At 43.7% G+C, this 14,271-nt stretch overlaps 1 protein-coding gene across 1 annotated transcript in view; it reads right to left on the bottom strand.

Annotated features, from left to right (window-relative positions):
• The window catches only part of myom2a (myomesin 2a), a 60,798-nt gene that overhangs the window by 25,997 nt on the left and 20,530 nt on the right, over positions 1–14,271 (bottom strand). The window contains exons 6-15 of the mRNA XM_056280038.1: positions 14,031–14,119; positions 12,840–12,881; positions 11,368–11,532; positions 9,778–9,939; positions 8,536–8,677; positions 7,316–7,515; positions 7,176–7,229; positions 3,874–4,001; positions 3,152–3,335; positions 2,327–2,344 (exon numbers count right to left, since the gene is read on the bottom strand). Of these exons, the coding sequence (XP_056136013.1) occupies positions 2,327–2,344; positions 3,152–3,335; positions 3,874–4,001; positions 7,176–7,229; positions 7,316–7,515; positions 8,536–8,677; positions 9,778–9,939; positions 11,368–11,532; positions 12,840–12,881; positions 14,031–14,119 (1,184 nt within the window). The remainder of the gene's footprint in view (positions 1–2,326; positions 2,345–3,151; positions 3,336–3,873; positions 4,002–7,175; positions 7,230–7,315; positions 7,516–8,535; positions 8,678–9,777; positions 9,940–11,367; positions 11,533–12,839; positions 12,882–14,030; positions 14,120–14,271) is intronic.

The following is a 14,271-nucleotide window of genomic DNA, read 5'->3' as shown; positions in this document are numbered from 1 at the left end:
TATGTAAAAAGAAATTCAAAATGGTAGTCCATATATTCATACAGTAAGGATGTTGAACTATGCGAACAGGGTCAGACAGTATTCAGTCGCCGTCGGCTTCATCGTCCATCACCAGAAAGCACACTTAATCACATTTGTAGTCTTATTAATTCAACCCCTGACCCGGGTCTGATCCTGTACAAGTCAGCACCGAGGACGTGTAAATTTAGTTCCCGTTTGTCCAGTTTGGAGGGAACAATTTGATTGGTAATATGTGCGTGCATGTAAATGTGTTGATTGTTTAGTAAATAAGGAACACTGAGAGAAGTATTTGCATGAGGTTAAGTTCTTATTGGACACCCTGCAGGGGATGTGTAACTACACACCAAAGAGACATATTGATAGTACAATGGAGTGCTATTTTCTGAGCTTACCATTTTTACACTTCACTTAACTTACTTTAAAATACACTCATCTGAATATAAATGAATGACTAAACAAATAAATTAATAAATAAATAAATAGTTTGGCAGTAGCAGTAATGATAGGGGCAAATAACACAACTAAAAGGCAAATCATAGCCTTGATTTGGCCACCATGACTGATTTTGAAGGTGGGACGAAGTCAGTTCTGGTCTTAGGTGGTTGTTATTTTGCAGTACAAGCGTTCAGGGTGTTTTTTTTATCCCCTAATGGAGTTGTGTTTGAGTTTGTGTGAGATTAAGGGGTTTTTTTTTGAATGGAGATTTTACAATTTAGTCTGTGATATCTTGTTGTCTTTTGTCCCATTTTTCATCAAGTGTAAAGAACTCCAGCACTTATTGACAAAAGAAAGCCGAAGTTCCAACACAACTGTGATGTCAAATCTTGTAAAGTTAAAGTTATACAGAGTGTATTTGCAGCCAAAGAAGTATTTTCAATACTGGCAGATCCAGGTATGATCTGCATACTTTTTTTGTGGTTGTTGGGTTCTTTTTGGGGGGGGGGGTCCCCCCTTTTCTCCCCAGTTGTGGAGTCGCCAGCCGCTTCTTTTCACTTGACAGGGAGGAGTTTCGCCAGGGGGACGTAGCACGTGGGAGGATCACACTATTCCCCCCAGTTCCCCCTCCCGCCCCCCGAACAGGCGCCCCGACTGACTGACCAGAGGAGGCGCTAGTGCAGGGATCAGAACACATACCCATATCCGGCTTCCCACCCGCAGACACGGCCAGTTGTGTCTGTAGGGATGTCCGACCAAGCCGGAGGTAGCACGAGGATTCAAACCAGCGATCTCCATGTTGGTAGGCAACGGAATAGACCGCTATGCTACCCGGACACCCCATGATCTGCACACTTTTGACAACATTTGGTCAAAGGCAAATGGTTTACTTTGGGAAAAAGATGACTGGTGGTGTTATCAACTTAACCTTGAAGTGTGTCAAAAGTGGGTCCTGATGTTAGTGTCAGCGAGTTGTGAGCTAATTTCAATGTCCAGAGTGAACAAACATATTCCTGCTTGTGAGTTTAAAAAAAGCAAGTTCACGGAAGAAACTCCTGGTGATAGTTGACCCGGTCATCCTCAGCCATGCAATCACCATACACATCAATTACAATCACTCCCAGTAACAGTCCGATTTACTGCAGAAACGACCAGTTCGTGCTGCTCACTGTTACTTCTCTGCTGCGGTGACATTTGCTCGGCTGCTGCTTACCTACCTGCAGACTGTTTTGACCTGCTGTTCTGTACCATATGAGGGATTTGTGCTCCATGTTTCTCATAGCTTTAGTGCATTCTTGGTGCAATCAGTGCCTACAGGCAAACAATTCATTGCAAAATCTAAAAGTAATATTTCGCTATTCTGATGCAATAAAAACATACTTTTCAAAATACACAAGTTGCCAAATTGAACAAAAGGTGGACATGACCTTGGCATTTACACTGTGCCAGACCCGAGTCAAAGAGCATTTGGAAATAATCCTTTGTAACTGTTTTAACCTACAAGGAGAACAGGGTGGCTAAACCCTCTCTGCATACCAGGTGTGTGTTTTACAGAAAACTCTGTAAAACAGACATTTATATGGATTAATTTTGCTGTACGTGTTAAATTATCCTATGTCGTGCTAAATCTCATCCACTCGACACCTGGAATAGCTTTATGCGTACACAAGGAACAATTTGCAAACCCTGCTAACTGTAGAGGTGGGCAAAGCTGTGCCCATCAGTGATGGTTAGTTTTTCCAAAATGCATGTTTGAGAGAATGAGTTGAGGTTGTGGATTATCCCAGGTGTGATACTCAAAGTGCAGAAATCGGTGAGTTTAGAACCAGTGGTTTTAGAGCCAGTGATAGAAACATGTAATTGTACTTACCGACAGGCCGCTCACTCCCTGAAACATGCAGGTAAACATTCTCTCTCAACAGAAGCATCTTTTAAAGGAACCATTATGTGGAACATCTGTTTGTAAGGGAATGTGCATGTGAAGTGCATGTGTTGCCAGCTACACGGTATGTTTGCTGTTTGTCTCCGTACCCCTGTGCAGAATGGATGTGCATTTATGGTATGTTTATGCATGTGTTCCTCAGTGCCTGCATGTTAATGTGTATATACATATGTGTTTGTGTTCCTGTGTGCCTGTGTGTGTGTGTTTCCCCACCCCCCTTTTCTCCCCAATTGTACTTGGCCAATTACTTCACTCTTCCGAGCTGTCCCAGTCGCTGCTCCACCCCCTCTGCCGATCCGGGGAAGGGCTGCAGACTATCACATGCCTCCTCCAATACATGTGGAGTCACCAGCCGCTTCTTTTCACCTGACAGTGAGAAGTTTCACCAGGGGGATGTAGCACATGGGAGGGTCACGCTATTCCCCCCAGTCCCCCCCCCCCCGCTGAACAGGCGCCCTGACCGACCAGAGGAGGCGCTAGTGCAGTGGCCAGGTCACATGCCCACATCCGGCTTCCTACCCGCAGATATGGCCAATTGTGTCTGTAGGGACGCCCAACCAAGCTGGAGGTAACATGGGGATTTGAACCGGAGATCCCCGTGTTGGTAGGCAACAGAATAGACCGCCACGCTACCTGGACATCCGTGCCTGTGTCTGTTACTGTAGGTGTGGCTCTTTGGCTGTTTATACTGTGTATGAATGTGTGTGTGTGTGTGTGTGCGTGTGTTTCCTTGTGCTAAGGCTACACCCTTACCGTGCTCATCCACTTTTCGGATGGGCTTAGTGGGCATGGATGCCTCGCTGGAGCCGTACATGTTGACTGAATACACTCTGAACTGGTACGATTTCTCATCTTGCAAATCGAAAACCGGGTAGCGAGGCGATTGCAGTTTGACTGCAGTGTTGATCTTCTGCCATGCTCCAGTGCCTTCTAAGCACTACGGGAGAGTCGGGGGGTGGGGGGGAGTTACATGAAACTATACAGCCATCGATAACAACCTCATCGGTGTAGCACAAAGTTTGTTACTTGTTATGATGTGCCAAAATGTATGTTTATACAGAGTAGAACTTCAAATAAGTTTTGGTTCAAATCATTCAAAATGAGGAAAAGTGCAATCAACTGATTGGTTCATTATCCACTTGTCTATCTATCTGGTCATCTATCTGTCTCTATTTCTATCTCTATATGTCTTTCCATTTTCTTTCTATGTATCCATTTAGCTGTCTATTAATGGGGTAGTATGTCTCATTTTCTATCTTTTATAAAAATAGTTTCAAATTTTGAATTAAAAGACCCTTTTTTCTGAACTGAAAGCAAGTTGAGCCTCTGTGTTTGTTCTGTCACTACTGTGCAGAAAACAATTCTCCCATCTCAAAGTCTGTTCCCGGGAGCCACAATAATCCCATTTAATCCTGCTTATTACAGAGCTACACTGATGGAAAAGGATGGCCAAAGAGGAAGCGGCAGACACGCACCTTCTCAATGACGTACCACAGAGGAGCCCGTCCCCGAGGGCTGGGGGGCTTCCAACTCAACACAACATAGGATCTGAAAATCTCAGAGGCATGCACATCAGTCGGCTCCCCGGGGATCGTTACATCACCTACGTTGGGAGTCAATGGTGTTGAGGCACACACAGTGGTAAGAAGCCATTGTAAAAGTACCCTGGGATGTATTTATCCCGTATCTGTCCTGCAGCCGTGCTGTGGACACTGCTCTCCTGAGCGCAACCGAGTTTCATTAAATCAGTTTAGAATCACACAACATGCGAGACTCTCTCTCCACCCGGAAATCCCTCCAAACGTCAACCAAAACTGAGTTTGTCCAAACAAGTGTTCTTGGTATTGGAGCCTAAATAAGGCAACACTTTCATCAAAAGAGCAGTAAAAAAGTGGGGATTTTACAATGGCTATGAATATGAAACTGCATTTACTTTTACACCGTCTTTGAGTTTAAATAAAATGAAGCAGGGTAGGGACAGGAGTTGTGTTTGTTTTTGCACAACACAACAGAGTTAGATCTGCAGTCACATGGGAATGGTTTAGATGGAGAAAAATTAATAGTTATTTTTAATGGAATGAATGGTATAAAGCGGAGGTCAGTTTAAATCATACAGTGCTCACAGTTAGAGCAAAAGATTGCACTGCAAAAATTGTTAGAGAAGCTAAAATCCAGCAAGTTAAAGCGGATGATTAATTCATTTAAAAATTGAAACTTTAGGTCATTGTTTAAAGAGCCCTGCACATATTGTAACTCATTTTGTATATGACAAAAGGTTACACAGAATGTAAAAGAAACCAGGAGTCACCCTGATTTTTAGATAATATAAAAATTATTTCCAAAAATAAGAGGCTTTTGTTTTTTACCTAAACCCTCATCAAGAAAATACAGAAACCTCCCATACAGCATGTGTGCTAACAGATTAATCAGTAAGATACTAATAACTAGTAGTTAATGACTTATTGCGGAATGATTGCGGTCATGTGGCAAAAAGGTGCTACTCTGAACAGTTGAAAAACGGGTTTTCTGCCAACAACCCTATCATCAGTCTGGAGAGGTTTGAAAGACATTATCAACTGCAGGAGACCATCCCCACACACTGCAGGGAACCATCAACTGGCTGACGATCTAAATAGGTTTTACTGCAGGTTTGATAAGCAAACGTTTACATCCCTCACCCTCTCTGGCCACAACACACAACCAACTGCACTCCCTGCCACCCACTCTCACCTCTCCACCAATCCCCCACCTGCACTTAGGATCTGTGTTGAGGATGTGTGCCAGCTCTTCCAGACAAAGATTAGGGAGGCACTGGGCCCGGATGGCTTGTCACCCTCCTGTCTGAAAGTCTGTACTGACCAGCTGGCCCCCACTTTCACACTGATCTTCAACAGATTACTGGAACTGTGTGAAGTCCCCTACTGCTTCAAGAGCTCCACTATCATCCCGGTCCCCAAGAAACCCCGTATCACAGGATTAAATGACTACAGGCCCATTGCCCTAACATCTGTGGTCATGAAATCCCTCAAGACTGTTGTTGGCCCACCTGAAGGAACTCACAGGCCCCCTGCTCAACCCCCCTGCAGTTTGCCTACCAAGCAAACAGGTCAGTGGAGGATGCAGTCAACATGTGATTGCACTACATCTTCCAACACCTCAGCTCCCCAGGGACACACGCAAGGGTCCTGTTTGTGGACTCCAGCTCAGCATTCAACACCATCATCCCAGATATCCTCCAGTCCAAACTCACCCGGCCCACTGTACCAGCTTCCATCTGCCAGTGGATTAAAAACTTCCTGACAGACAGGAGGCAGCTGGTGAGGCTGGGGAAAATCACCTCCAGCACCCGAACAATCAGCACTGGCATCCCCCAGGGATGTGTGCTCTCCCCACTGCTCTTCTCCCTCTACACAAATGAATGCACCTCAGGTGACCCGTCTTTTAAACTCCTGAAGTTTGCAGATGACACAACCATCACTGGCATGATCTGGAATGGTGATGAGTCTGCATATATATGGGAGGTTGAACAGCTGGCCCTCTGGTGCGGCCATAACAACCTGGAGCTAAACACGCTCAAAACTGCGGCAGTGACACTTCAGGATGAGCCCCCCAATACTGCACCCCCCCCCACCATACTCAACAGCATGGTGTCTGCTGTGAAAACCTACAGATTTCTGGGTTCCACAATCTCCCAGAACCTAAGGTGGGCATCCATCATAGACACAATCATCAAAAAGGCCCAGCAGAGGATGTACTTTCTCCCCCAGCTCAGGAAGTACAACCTGCCTCAAGAACTGCTGATTCAGTTCTACAATCCAATAATCCAGTCTGTCCTCTGCACACCGATCACTGTCTGGTTTGAATCGGCCACCAAACAGGACAGGGACAGTTAAGACTGCAGAGAAAAATCATTGGTGCCAACCTGCCCTCCATTCAGGACTTATACATCTCCAGAGTCAAGAAACGAGCAGGCAACATCACTACAGACCCATCCCACCCTGGTCACAACCTGTTCCAACTCCTCCCCTCTAGCAGGCGCTACACAGCACTGTACACCAACACAACCAGATATAAAAACAGCTCCTTCCGCAGGCTGTCATTCAAATGAACGCTTAATATTGTCCAAAAAATCCAACCATTTTGTATATACTGTACTGTACATTGTACGTATGCTGGTACGCTCTGTCATGTCCATCTACCTCAGGTATATGTAAGTAACCTGCTAACATCTATCTCAGCATCTCTGATATATTCTCTGCACCACTGCACTTTATTGCCTCTTATTTCGCCTGTATAGTCAATCCTTGTGTATACATCTGAAGATTGTTGTGTTGTTATTCTATGTTAAGTTGTTTATTTGCAGTTTATTTACTGGTATTCATATTTTCGAAGTGTTTTGTGTTCATTCACACGATTTGAATTCGCAGCTCCTAACTTTGAAACACAATAAATGGATGACAATACAGATGATCGGTGAACTATGTCGCTGTTAGAGGATTACCATAGAGATTTCTTTCAATTCAACTCTTTTGTCACCTGCAAATGTGATCTAATGTGGGAAGTGCTGCTCAGCAGACAGCATCAGAGTTGTACTGCATTAAGTGCACATTAGATTTTGGTTGTTGTGTTAAATGTTGTATTAAACGTTAACATGATGGTGAAATTGAACAGGGAGAGTTGCTTTGTGAGATTAGGGTTGTTATTCAGAGTTGGGAAAGGGTCTTAAGCTGGAAGGATGCAAGTCTCTTAACCCAGAAAAACCATCATATACAACTACCTTCCAGGTCATCATCCTTGATCACTATGTCAGGTTTCCCATCAAGTTTAATCACTGTTACAGGGAAGGACAACAACAGACGCATTAGACAAAGTTTCTGTGGTGGCGGTGGGCAGTTTTCTAGTTACCTTCCTCTGTACCTTGCAGTCTCTCGCTCTCGGCTGGGTCAATGGCGGTCACTTTGTCAGACTTGCGGGAGGGCCTGCCAATACCGGCACTGTTGACAGCCCTGACCCGGAAGTGGTAGGCGTGGCCTAGACTCAGGCCATGCACCGGGTATTTACAAACCTTCACAGGGGAGTCGTTGCACTGGACCCAGGTGTCGCTGCCAGCCTCGCACCTGTGTGTGAGACAGAAGGGCGTGATATCATCCGTCTAATGATATCACCAGAAACAGATGTGATGGCACGGTATACTCTGATGTCTTGGAAAATCAGCAGGGAATCAGTGTAAAATATAAATGAATCTGTCAATTTTTTTTGTGCTAAATACCTTGATAAACTTGTCATGGTTTTATTAGATTATTATTTCGGCTGTTCAGCATACTGTGAGTATTAACTGGACAGTATGTTAGCTTTCAATCCTGACAAAGACAGAGCTTAAAGAAAGCAAACAAAATTCTTGTCACACAGCCATGAAGTGATCAGTCAGCTCATTTACCAGAAATCACCATATTCCTTTGAATATCATGTAACAATTAAGAACTTTTTTTGGGGGGGGGGGCTCTTTTCTATGATATAATTTGAACTTTTAAATGAAATTTTAGCTAAAGGGAAAATTCACCAATTTTAAACCTTGAAAACACTTGCAGTTGTTAATTTCTGTATCTTTGGGGTGGCAGTGAGACAGTTTTTTTTTCCATCCACAAAGTGCCGTATGGTGACATCAGGTGACAGCCAGAAAAAGCATAGCCTAGTTTAATTTAACTTGGGTTTCTTATCTCCACAGTCTCCTTAAAATGCCGTTCTCTTGGCTAAGCTCTGTCACCACAGTGGAGATAACATCCCATGACCTTAGTGCAGAGGATTTTATGGATGGCAATACAGGAAATTGCATGCAATGCGTTCTGGTGTGTATAGGCACTGTGGGAAACACTGTGAGCAGAAGAACATTGATTTCCCCATCAAAATAGTACGTGGTAAGGATTTTATTGCTTCGGTTGACTACATTATCCCATCAGTACTGATTACACATGTACAAAACCATCTGTGAATTTTACCTTTAAGTTTATAATCTGTTTTAGCTATTTCCTGTGGCACATCTATGGTGCGGTTTGATTTTTCTATGACTGTGCCAAATCCAACCTAGAGAAAGAATTTCTTGAGTGTGATCAAGGTGAGGATCACTGAACAGAACTGACCTGTCCACAAAGTATCCGGTGATTAGCGGCTCATTGGTGGTGTTTGGGGGCTTCCAGGCGACAAGGACATAGTCCTTGTTGACATCGTACGCCTTGACGCTCATCGGTGCACCAGGTGCCCCGGCCACAGAGGGAGCAGCATCTAGAGAGCAAATCAAGTCCATGAGTTAGGGAGAGAGGAAGTCAGGTGGGGCTGGGAATGAATAGGACAGTCAAAAAGAGATAGATACATACATACGTACATACATACATACATGGTCTATCTATCTATGTGTTGTTGTTTTTATTTAAACCCCCCCCCTCTTTTTCTCTCCCAATTGTATCTGGCCTACTACCCCGCTCTTCCGAACCGTCGCGATCTCTGCTCCACCCACTTCTGCCAATCCGTGGAGGGTTGCAGACTACCACATTCCTCCTTCAATACATGTGGAGTCGCCAGCCACTTCTTTTCACCTGACATCAGGGGGACGTAGCGCGTGGGAGGATCACACCATTCACCCCAGTGTCCCCTCCCCCCCAAACAGGCGTCCCGGCCGACCAGAGGAGGCGCTAGTGCAGCGACCAGGACACACCCACATTCGGCTTCCCACCCGCAGGAACGGCCAATTGTGTCTGTAGGGACGCCCGACCAAGCCGGAGGTAACACGGGGATTCAAACCGACGATCCTCGTGTTGGTACGCAACGGAATAGACCGCCACGCCACCCATATCTATGTGTTTAATGGAAAGGCTAACTTTCCAATTGACCTGTAGATAAATACTGATGATCTGTGTTTAAGTGGCTTTCTATTCTACTCTATTCTAGACAGACACACCAGACATTCAGATCAGATCAGGTTTGCTGGGTCACTTCTTACTTTTCACAAATACTCATCTCCACTGTTATGTCTGTCATGTAAACTGCTTTGACATGTCACTCGGGGTAAAATTACACCATAACTTCATAGTGACACAACTGCCATACACAATGCATTTCCGTTGATAAATGTATAAATCTTTTACTAATTTCCAACAGAAATCAAGGTATATCTCTGTGTACAATGTTCCACTGAGTGGACAACATTCATTTTTGGGCGTGATGGTATAGGTGTGTTTTTCTTGTTGAGTGTGTGTGTGTGTGTGTGTGTGTTTATGTATACAGTACGTGGGGCAACAATTTACCTTTAAATCCCCCCCAATAAATTGTTCCTTTTTGCTTCATAAATTAACAAATAGAAAAAAAGCAGGCGTCATTGGTCTTACCTTCCACAAACAGGTAGGCACTGTGCTCTGCAGTGCCGTCCTTAGTGAATATGCGAAGGGTGTAAAGACCCTCGTCATCTTTGGCCAGGTGGGGCAGCGTCAGACGGGCAGCTCCTCCACCCACTGACATCTCCACCAGCTTACTTGGCTTCAGCAGTTTATCTGTCAGCAGACAAGATGGAGGATGTATTTAGAAACAACCACACTGTAAAGGCAACCCAGCTGTGTCTGGATCCAGTTCTTGTATTTTTTATTACTTGGTATTATTTTGATAGTTGATGAATTCCTCAACACATATTTCCTCTTTTTCTGTGCAACTTGCACGAGGTCATGATCAGGTCCTATATTTTCAAGCTTTTAAGAGACGATGCTCTCCTGTGTGGTTTAGAATGAAAAGAAGCGTGTTGCTCATGGCACTTGAAAGATTTCGCCTGTACAATTGTGATTTTAAAGCTGCTGTAGGTAATTTTGGAGAGGTGTGCAATATGTTTGTAAAAAAAAAAAATCCACACACCCTCCTCGCTCTGCTGAGTAGAAAGTGCTATGTAAATGCACTGCATTTACCATTTTGATATAAAACTTCAAACACTAAGATAAAAACTAAAAACAACATCCATCTAAAAGTCTTAAGTTGGGGAGAGAGATATGTGGGTCTGCATCCCAGCAGATTTTTAGCTCTCTCCCTGGCTCTGGTGTGAGTCTTGATGGGAGTATAGCTGCATTTAAACTTGTCTTGAGCCAATTAGGCTGACTCAAGATGGGTGCAATCGTACCCTACTCGCCAAACAGTGCATTGTCGAAACACGGTTTTTGAAACCCTGTTATTGGAAATGTATTAGATATTTCTGAATTGAGGCTTTTAGGGGAACAGTGGACATGAGAAGTGTGCTTGTACTGAAAAACAGTGCGAGCTCAGGACCTGGAAAGGCTAGTTCAGGGGTGGCTAACCATGTGCCATGGAGAGCCATGTGTATGCAGGTTTTCATTCCAACCCGACTCCACACCAGGTGATTTCACTGATTAGCAACCCTTCAAACAAAGAGGAAGAACGTATCAGTGAAATCACCTGGTGTGGAGTGGGGTTGGAATGAAAACCTGCACAAACATGGCTATCTATGGCACATGGTTAGCCACCGCTGGGCTAGTTAGATGACTTTACTGTCTCAAGGGTCGGGCTCATATTGGCCAGTCTCCTGGCTAAGACGCGGCAAGAATGTATGGCACCATGATTACCTAATCTAACATGGGACCATCGTGAAATACAAAAATATCGTGTAGTCTGATCCTGGCTTAAGCATGCTTCATTTGGCTGGAGGCATCAAATGCTTTGATTCATTAGATCACAAGGTTAAGCGAGTTTCAAACCAAAACTGGAGAAGAAGGTGCTTACACCTGTATGAAGTACCAAAGTGCATAAAAAACCAATAAAGGGGACAAACTGGACAGAGCTATTCTTTTTAATACATTACAAATATACAAATGTCATTTTTACTGTGATTTTTTTTTCTACAAACCTAACTGACCAGGCCGTACTAATTGACCAGACCGTACCGTGAAACAGAAAAACAAATGTGTGCTGTGGTCTCTCACCGTCTCTGTACCACTGGGCTATTGGTGGTACGTTGGGAAGGTCAGGAACCACCACCATGGTGCACACCAGGCTGATAGAGCTGCCCTCGACTCCAAAGGACACTTTGAAATGCTCCAGCAGGGTGACCTCCAGCTTACTGGGGTGGATCTCCGTCAGATGGGGCACTGGAAGGGCAGGAAAACAGAGAATGAAAATGGTTTCGACACGTCACGAAACACGGCGTCTTTAACTTCTCCTTCATTTGCCTCTGAAAAAACACCAGACTGCTTGGTATACATTACAGAGAAATCAAAGGCTCTCGTTTGAGCTCTTTATGTAAATGAGGTTACCATGGGGCAGATTCAAGAGTTTAACCTCTTAAATTTGTTCACAAAATATGCAGATTTCACCTTAAAATCCCCTAAAATATCAACATGAATGAATGGGTAAGCGAAGTATGTTTTTAAAGGGAAAATTAGAAAGAGTAAGGCGAGTGTTCTGCAGGGTTGTTTTTTTTTCACTTTTCTACGGAAAACCAACTGAAATTTCTAAAAAGGCTTTAAGATAGAAAAGGCTTGAGAGATTTTCAAGGGGTCAAATTAAAGGGTTTGGTTTTATTTTGACTGTTGTTATCATATCAGCTAGAAAACCTCAGCAGAATCATAAACACTGCAGTCATAGTAAACACTCGTCTATGACCGTCATATTATTCACATCTCATACAGAAACAGAATAGGGTGCAGACTATTTACTGGTGAACTGAAGGCACATGGGTGACAATGGCTGCGACACCATGTATGTAGTAGTCTGAGAAAACCAGCTCACTGCCTCCTACATCGAACTGTATTTGAACACTGTTCTACTCTAATACCGATTGTCTGTCCAGCAGACACATCGTTTGAAACAGATAAAATAACAAGAAAAGTTGTGGATCTCAGCTTTAATAATTAGAAAAATTAGATGAGATTACACTTGATCTCATCAGAAGATGTTTAACATTTATTTCAAAAATGAGGAAAAATCAAAGTACTTGACTGGTCTTGAAAAATGATCACAATTGTGTACTATCCGAGACAGAGTCAGGTCCGAGTTGTAATGCCGTGAAGTCCGACACGAGACCGACACCTTCAAAATGCGGACTCGAGACTGAGCCCATACTCCTGTACTATAGCCCTATAAACAGCATACTACATCATACCATACAATACAACCATACTCTAACTTAATCTGAGATCTTTCCCTCTGGTATTTATTGAGAAATGTCACCTGTGTGTCCAAATTTTTGCTACTGAATTTGCACCAGGTGCCTATTGTTTCTGCTTTCCCCCTGACCTCGAACCAAGTCGACAGCCTCTCACAATAGTTTCCATTGCTTATCAGCCATCTTTGACAGTTTTATTTGTTGTCTTTAAGTAGAAGAGGCAACATCTCGGCCCGATTCCATCATTCAGCCACTGGACCCTCCCCACCCCCACCCCTCACCCTCACTCACCTAGACCAAGATGGCAGGACTCTGCAGCTATCCCAGCTGCCCCTATGAGGAAACAAGAGTCACAGGGAGCAAAGAAACAAGCGACCAAAAATGTTAAACATTTTAAATTTTAAAAGATCTTTTTAAGGCATTGTGAGAAGTACAGAAAGAGGATGGAGTAGTGAGAGAGAGCAGGGGAGATATAAGAGAGTTTTGTGTGTGTGTGTGTGTGTGTGTGTGTGTGTGTGTGTGTGTGTGTGAGTATGTGAAGACTGATTTGAGTTTTTAACCATAACCATGCTTACAGAGTGTTAAAAAAAGCAAGCAGACACATACACATATGGGACAGTCCACCATACCAGACCAGGACTTTGGCCTGTTAATAGTTGAACGCATTTGAAGCCTACAGAAAGTCCACAAACCCTATTTCAAAGATCACATTTCCTATAATATTTTTGCACACAAAGTGCAAAATGGAGTCTTTTATGGCAGAAGCATTGATAAATGAAGAAGAGGAGTTAACTTGCGTCCAAGCAATGGCAGCAAGGACAATGATGAGGTAGTATATGAGACTAATTAATGGAGAGAGAGACATTTCCTCATTTCCATTTCTCCTGCAGTCTGGCATGAAATAGTGCTCGTGTGAAACTGGCAAGCTGAAGCACATTTTGTATGATACATGGCATGGACAGATCCCCACGGACACAAAAAAATGACTGATGCATGGACCCCCGTACATGGAGAAATTCTTCTCAATCATTACTTTTTAGTGTTAGGATTTGGGATTACGTTTAAGGTTAGAATAAAGATTTGGTTAAGATCAGGGCAATGGTTAAGATCAGACACGTAGCTCTGAGGGTTAAGGTTAGGGCTCAAGGCTAGGGAATTAATAAAGTCAGTGACGGTCCTTGCAAATACAGAAAAAACAGACTAGTTGAGACAGGTTTTTCCGCACATATACCGGCAAAATACAGCTGAATCAGGTGCTTCTCAGCTCAAGGACAGCAAACTTCCAGAGGACAAAGGGGACTGGAGCACACTGATTAATTCACAGCTTTTAATAGCACAAACAGACTAACATTTTTAACACTACTGTGTCTTCATCAGAGTCGAAGTGAGAAAAACAAACATCTGTGTGTGAGATAGAGAGAGAGAGAGACAGAGAGAGAGAGAGAGACAGAGAGAGAGAGACAGAGAGAGACAGAGACTTACTCTTGACAGTAACCGTAGCCTTGCTGGTGGCTGTTCCATACTGGTTGATGGCCACAGCGCTGTACTCAGCAGTATCGCTCACTACACACCTACAAGATGTGGCAGCATGGAAAGTGGTCAGCCTCTCATTGGCTACCAAACAGGACATTACTTCACACATTGTCCATTTTACTCACACAGTGAATAAACTCTGAGTAAGAATCTGTTATGTCAGCAAAGCACTTCTGAAAATACCAATAAT

The sequence above is a fragment of the Lampris incognitus genome, chromosome 5 (assembly GCF_029633865.1).
Source record: "Lampris incognitus isolate fLamInc1 chromosome 5, fLamInc1.hap2, whole genome shotgun sequence".
NCBI lineage: Eukaryota > Metazoa > Chordata > Actinopteri > Lampriformes > Lampridae > Lampris > Lampris incognitus.
The sequence above is the reverse complement of the archived record's forward strand: the minus strand, read 5'-3'. Positions and strand labels throughout refer to the sequence as shown.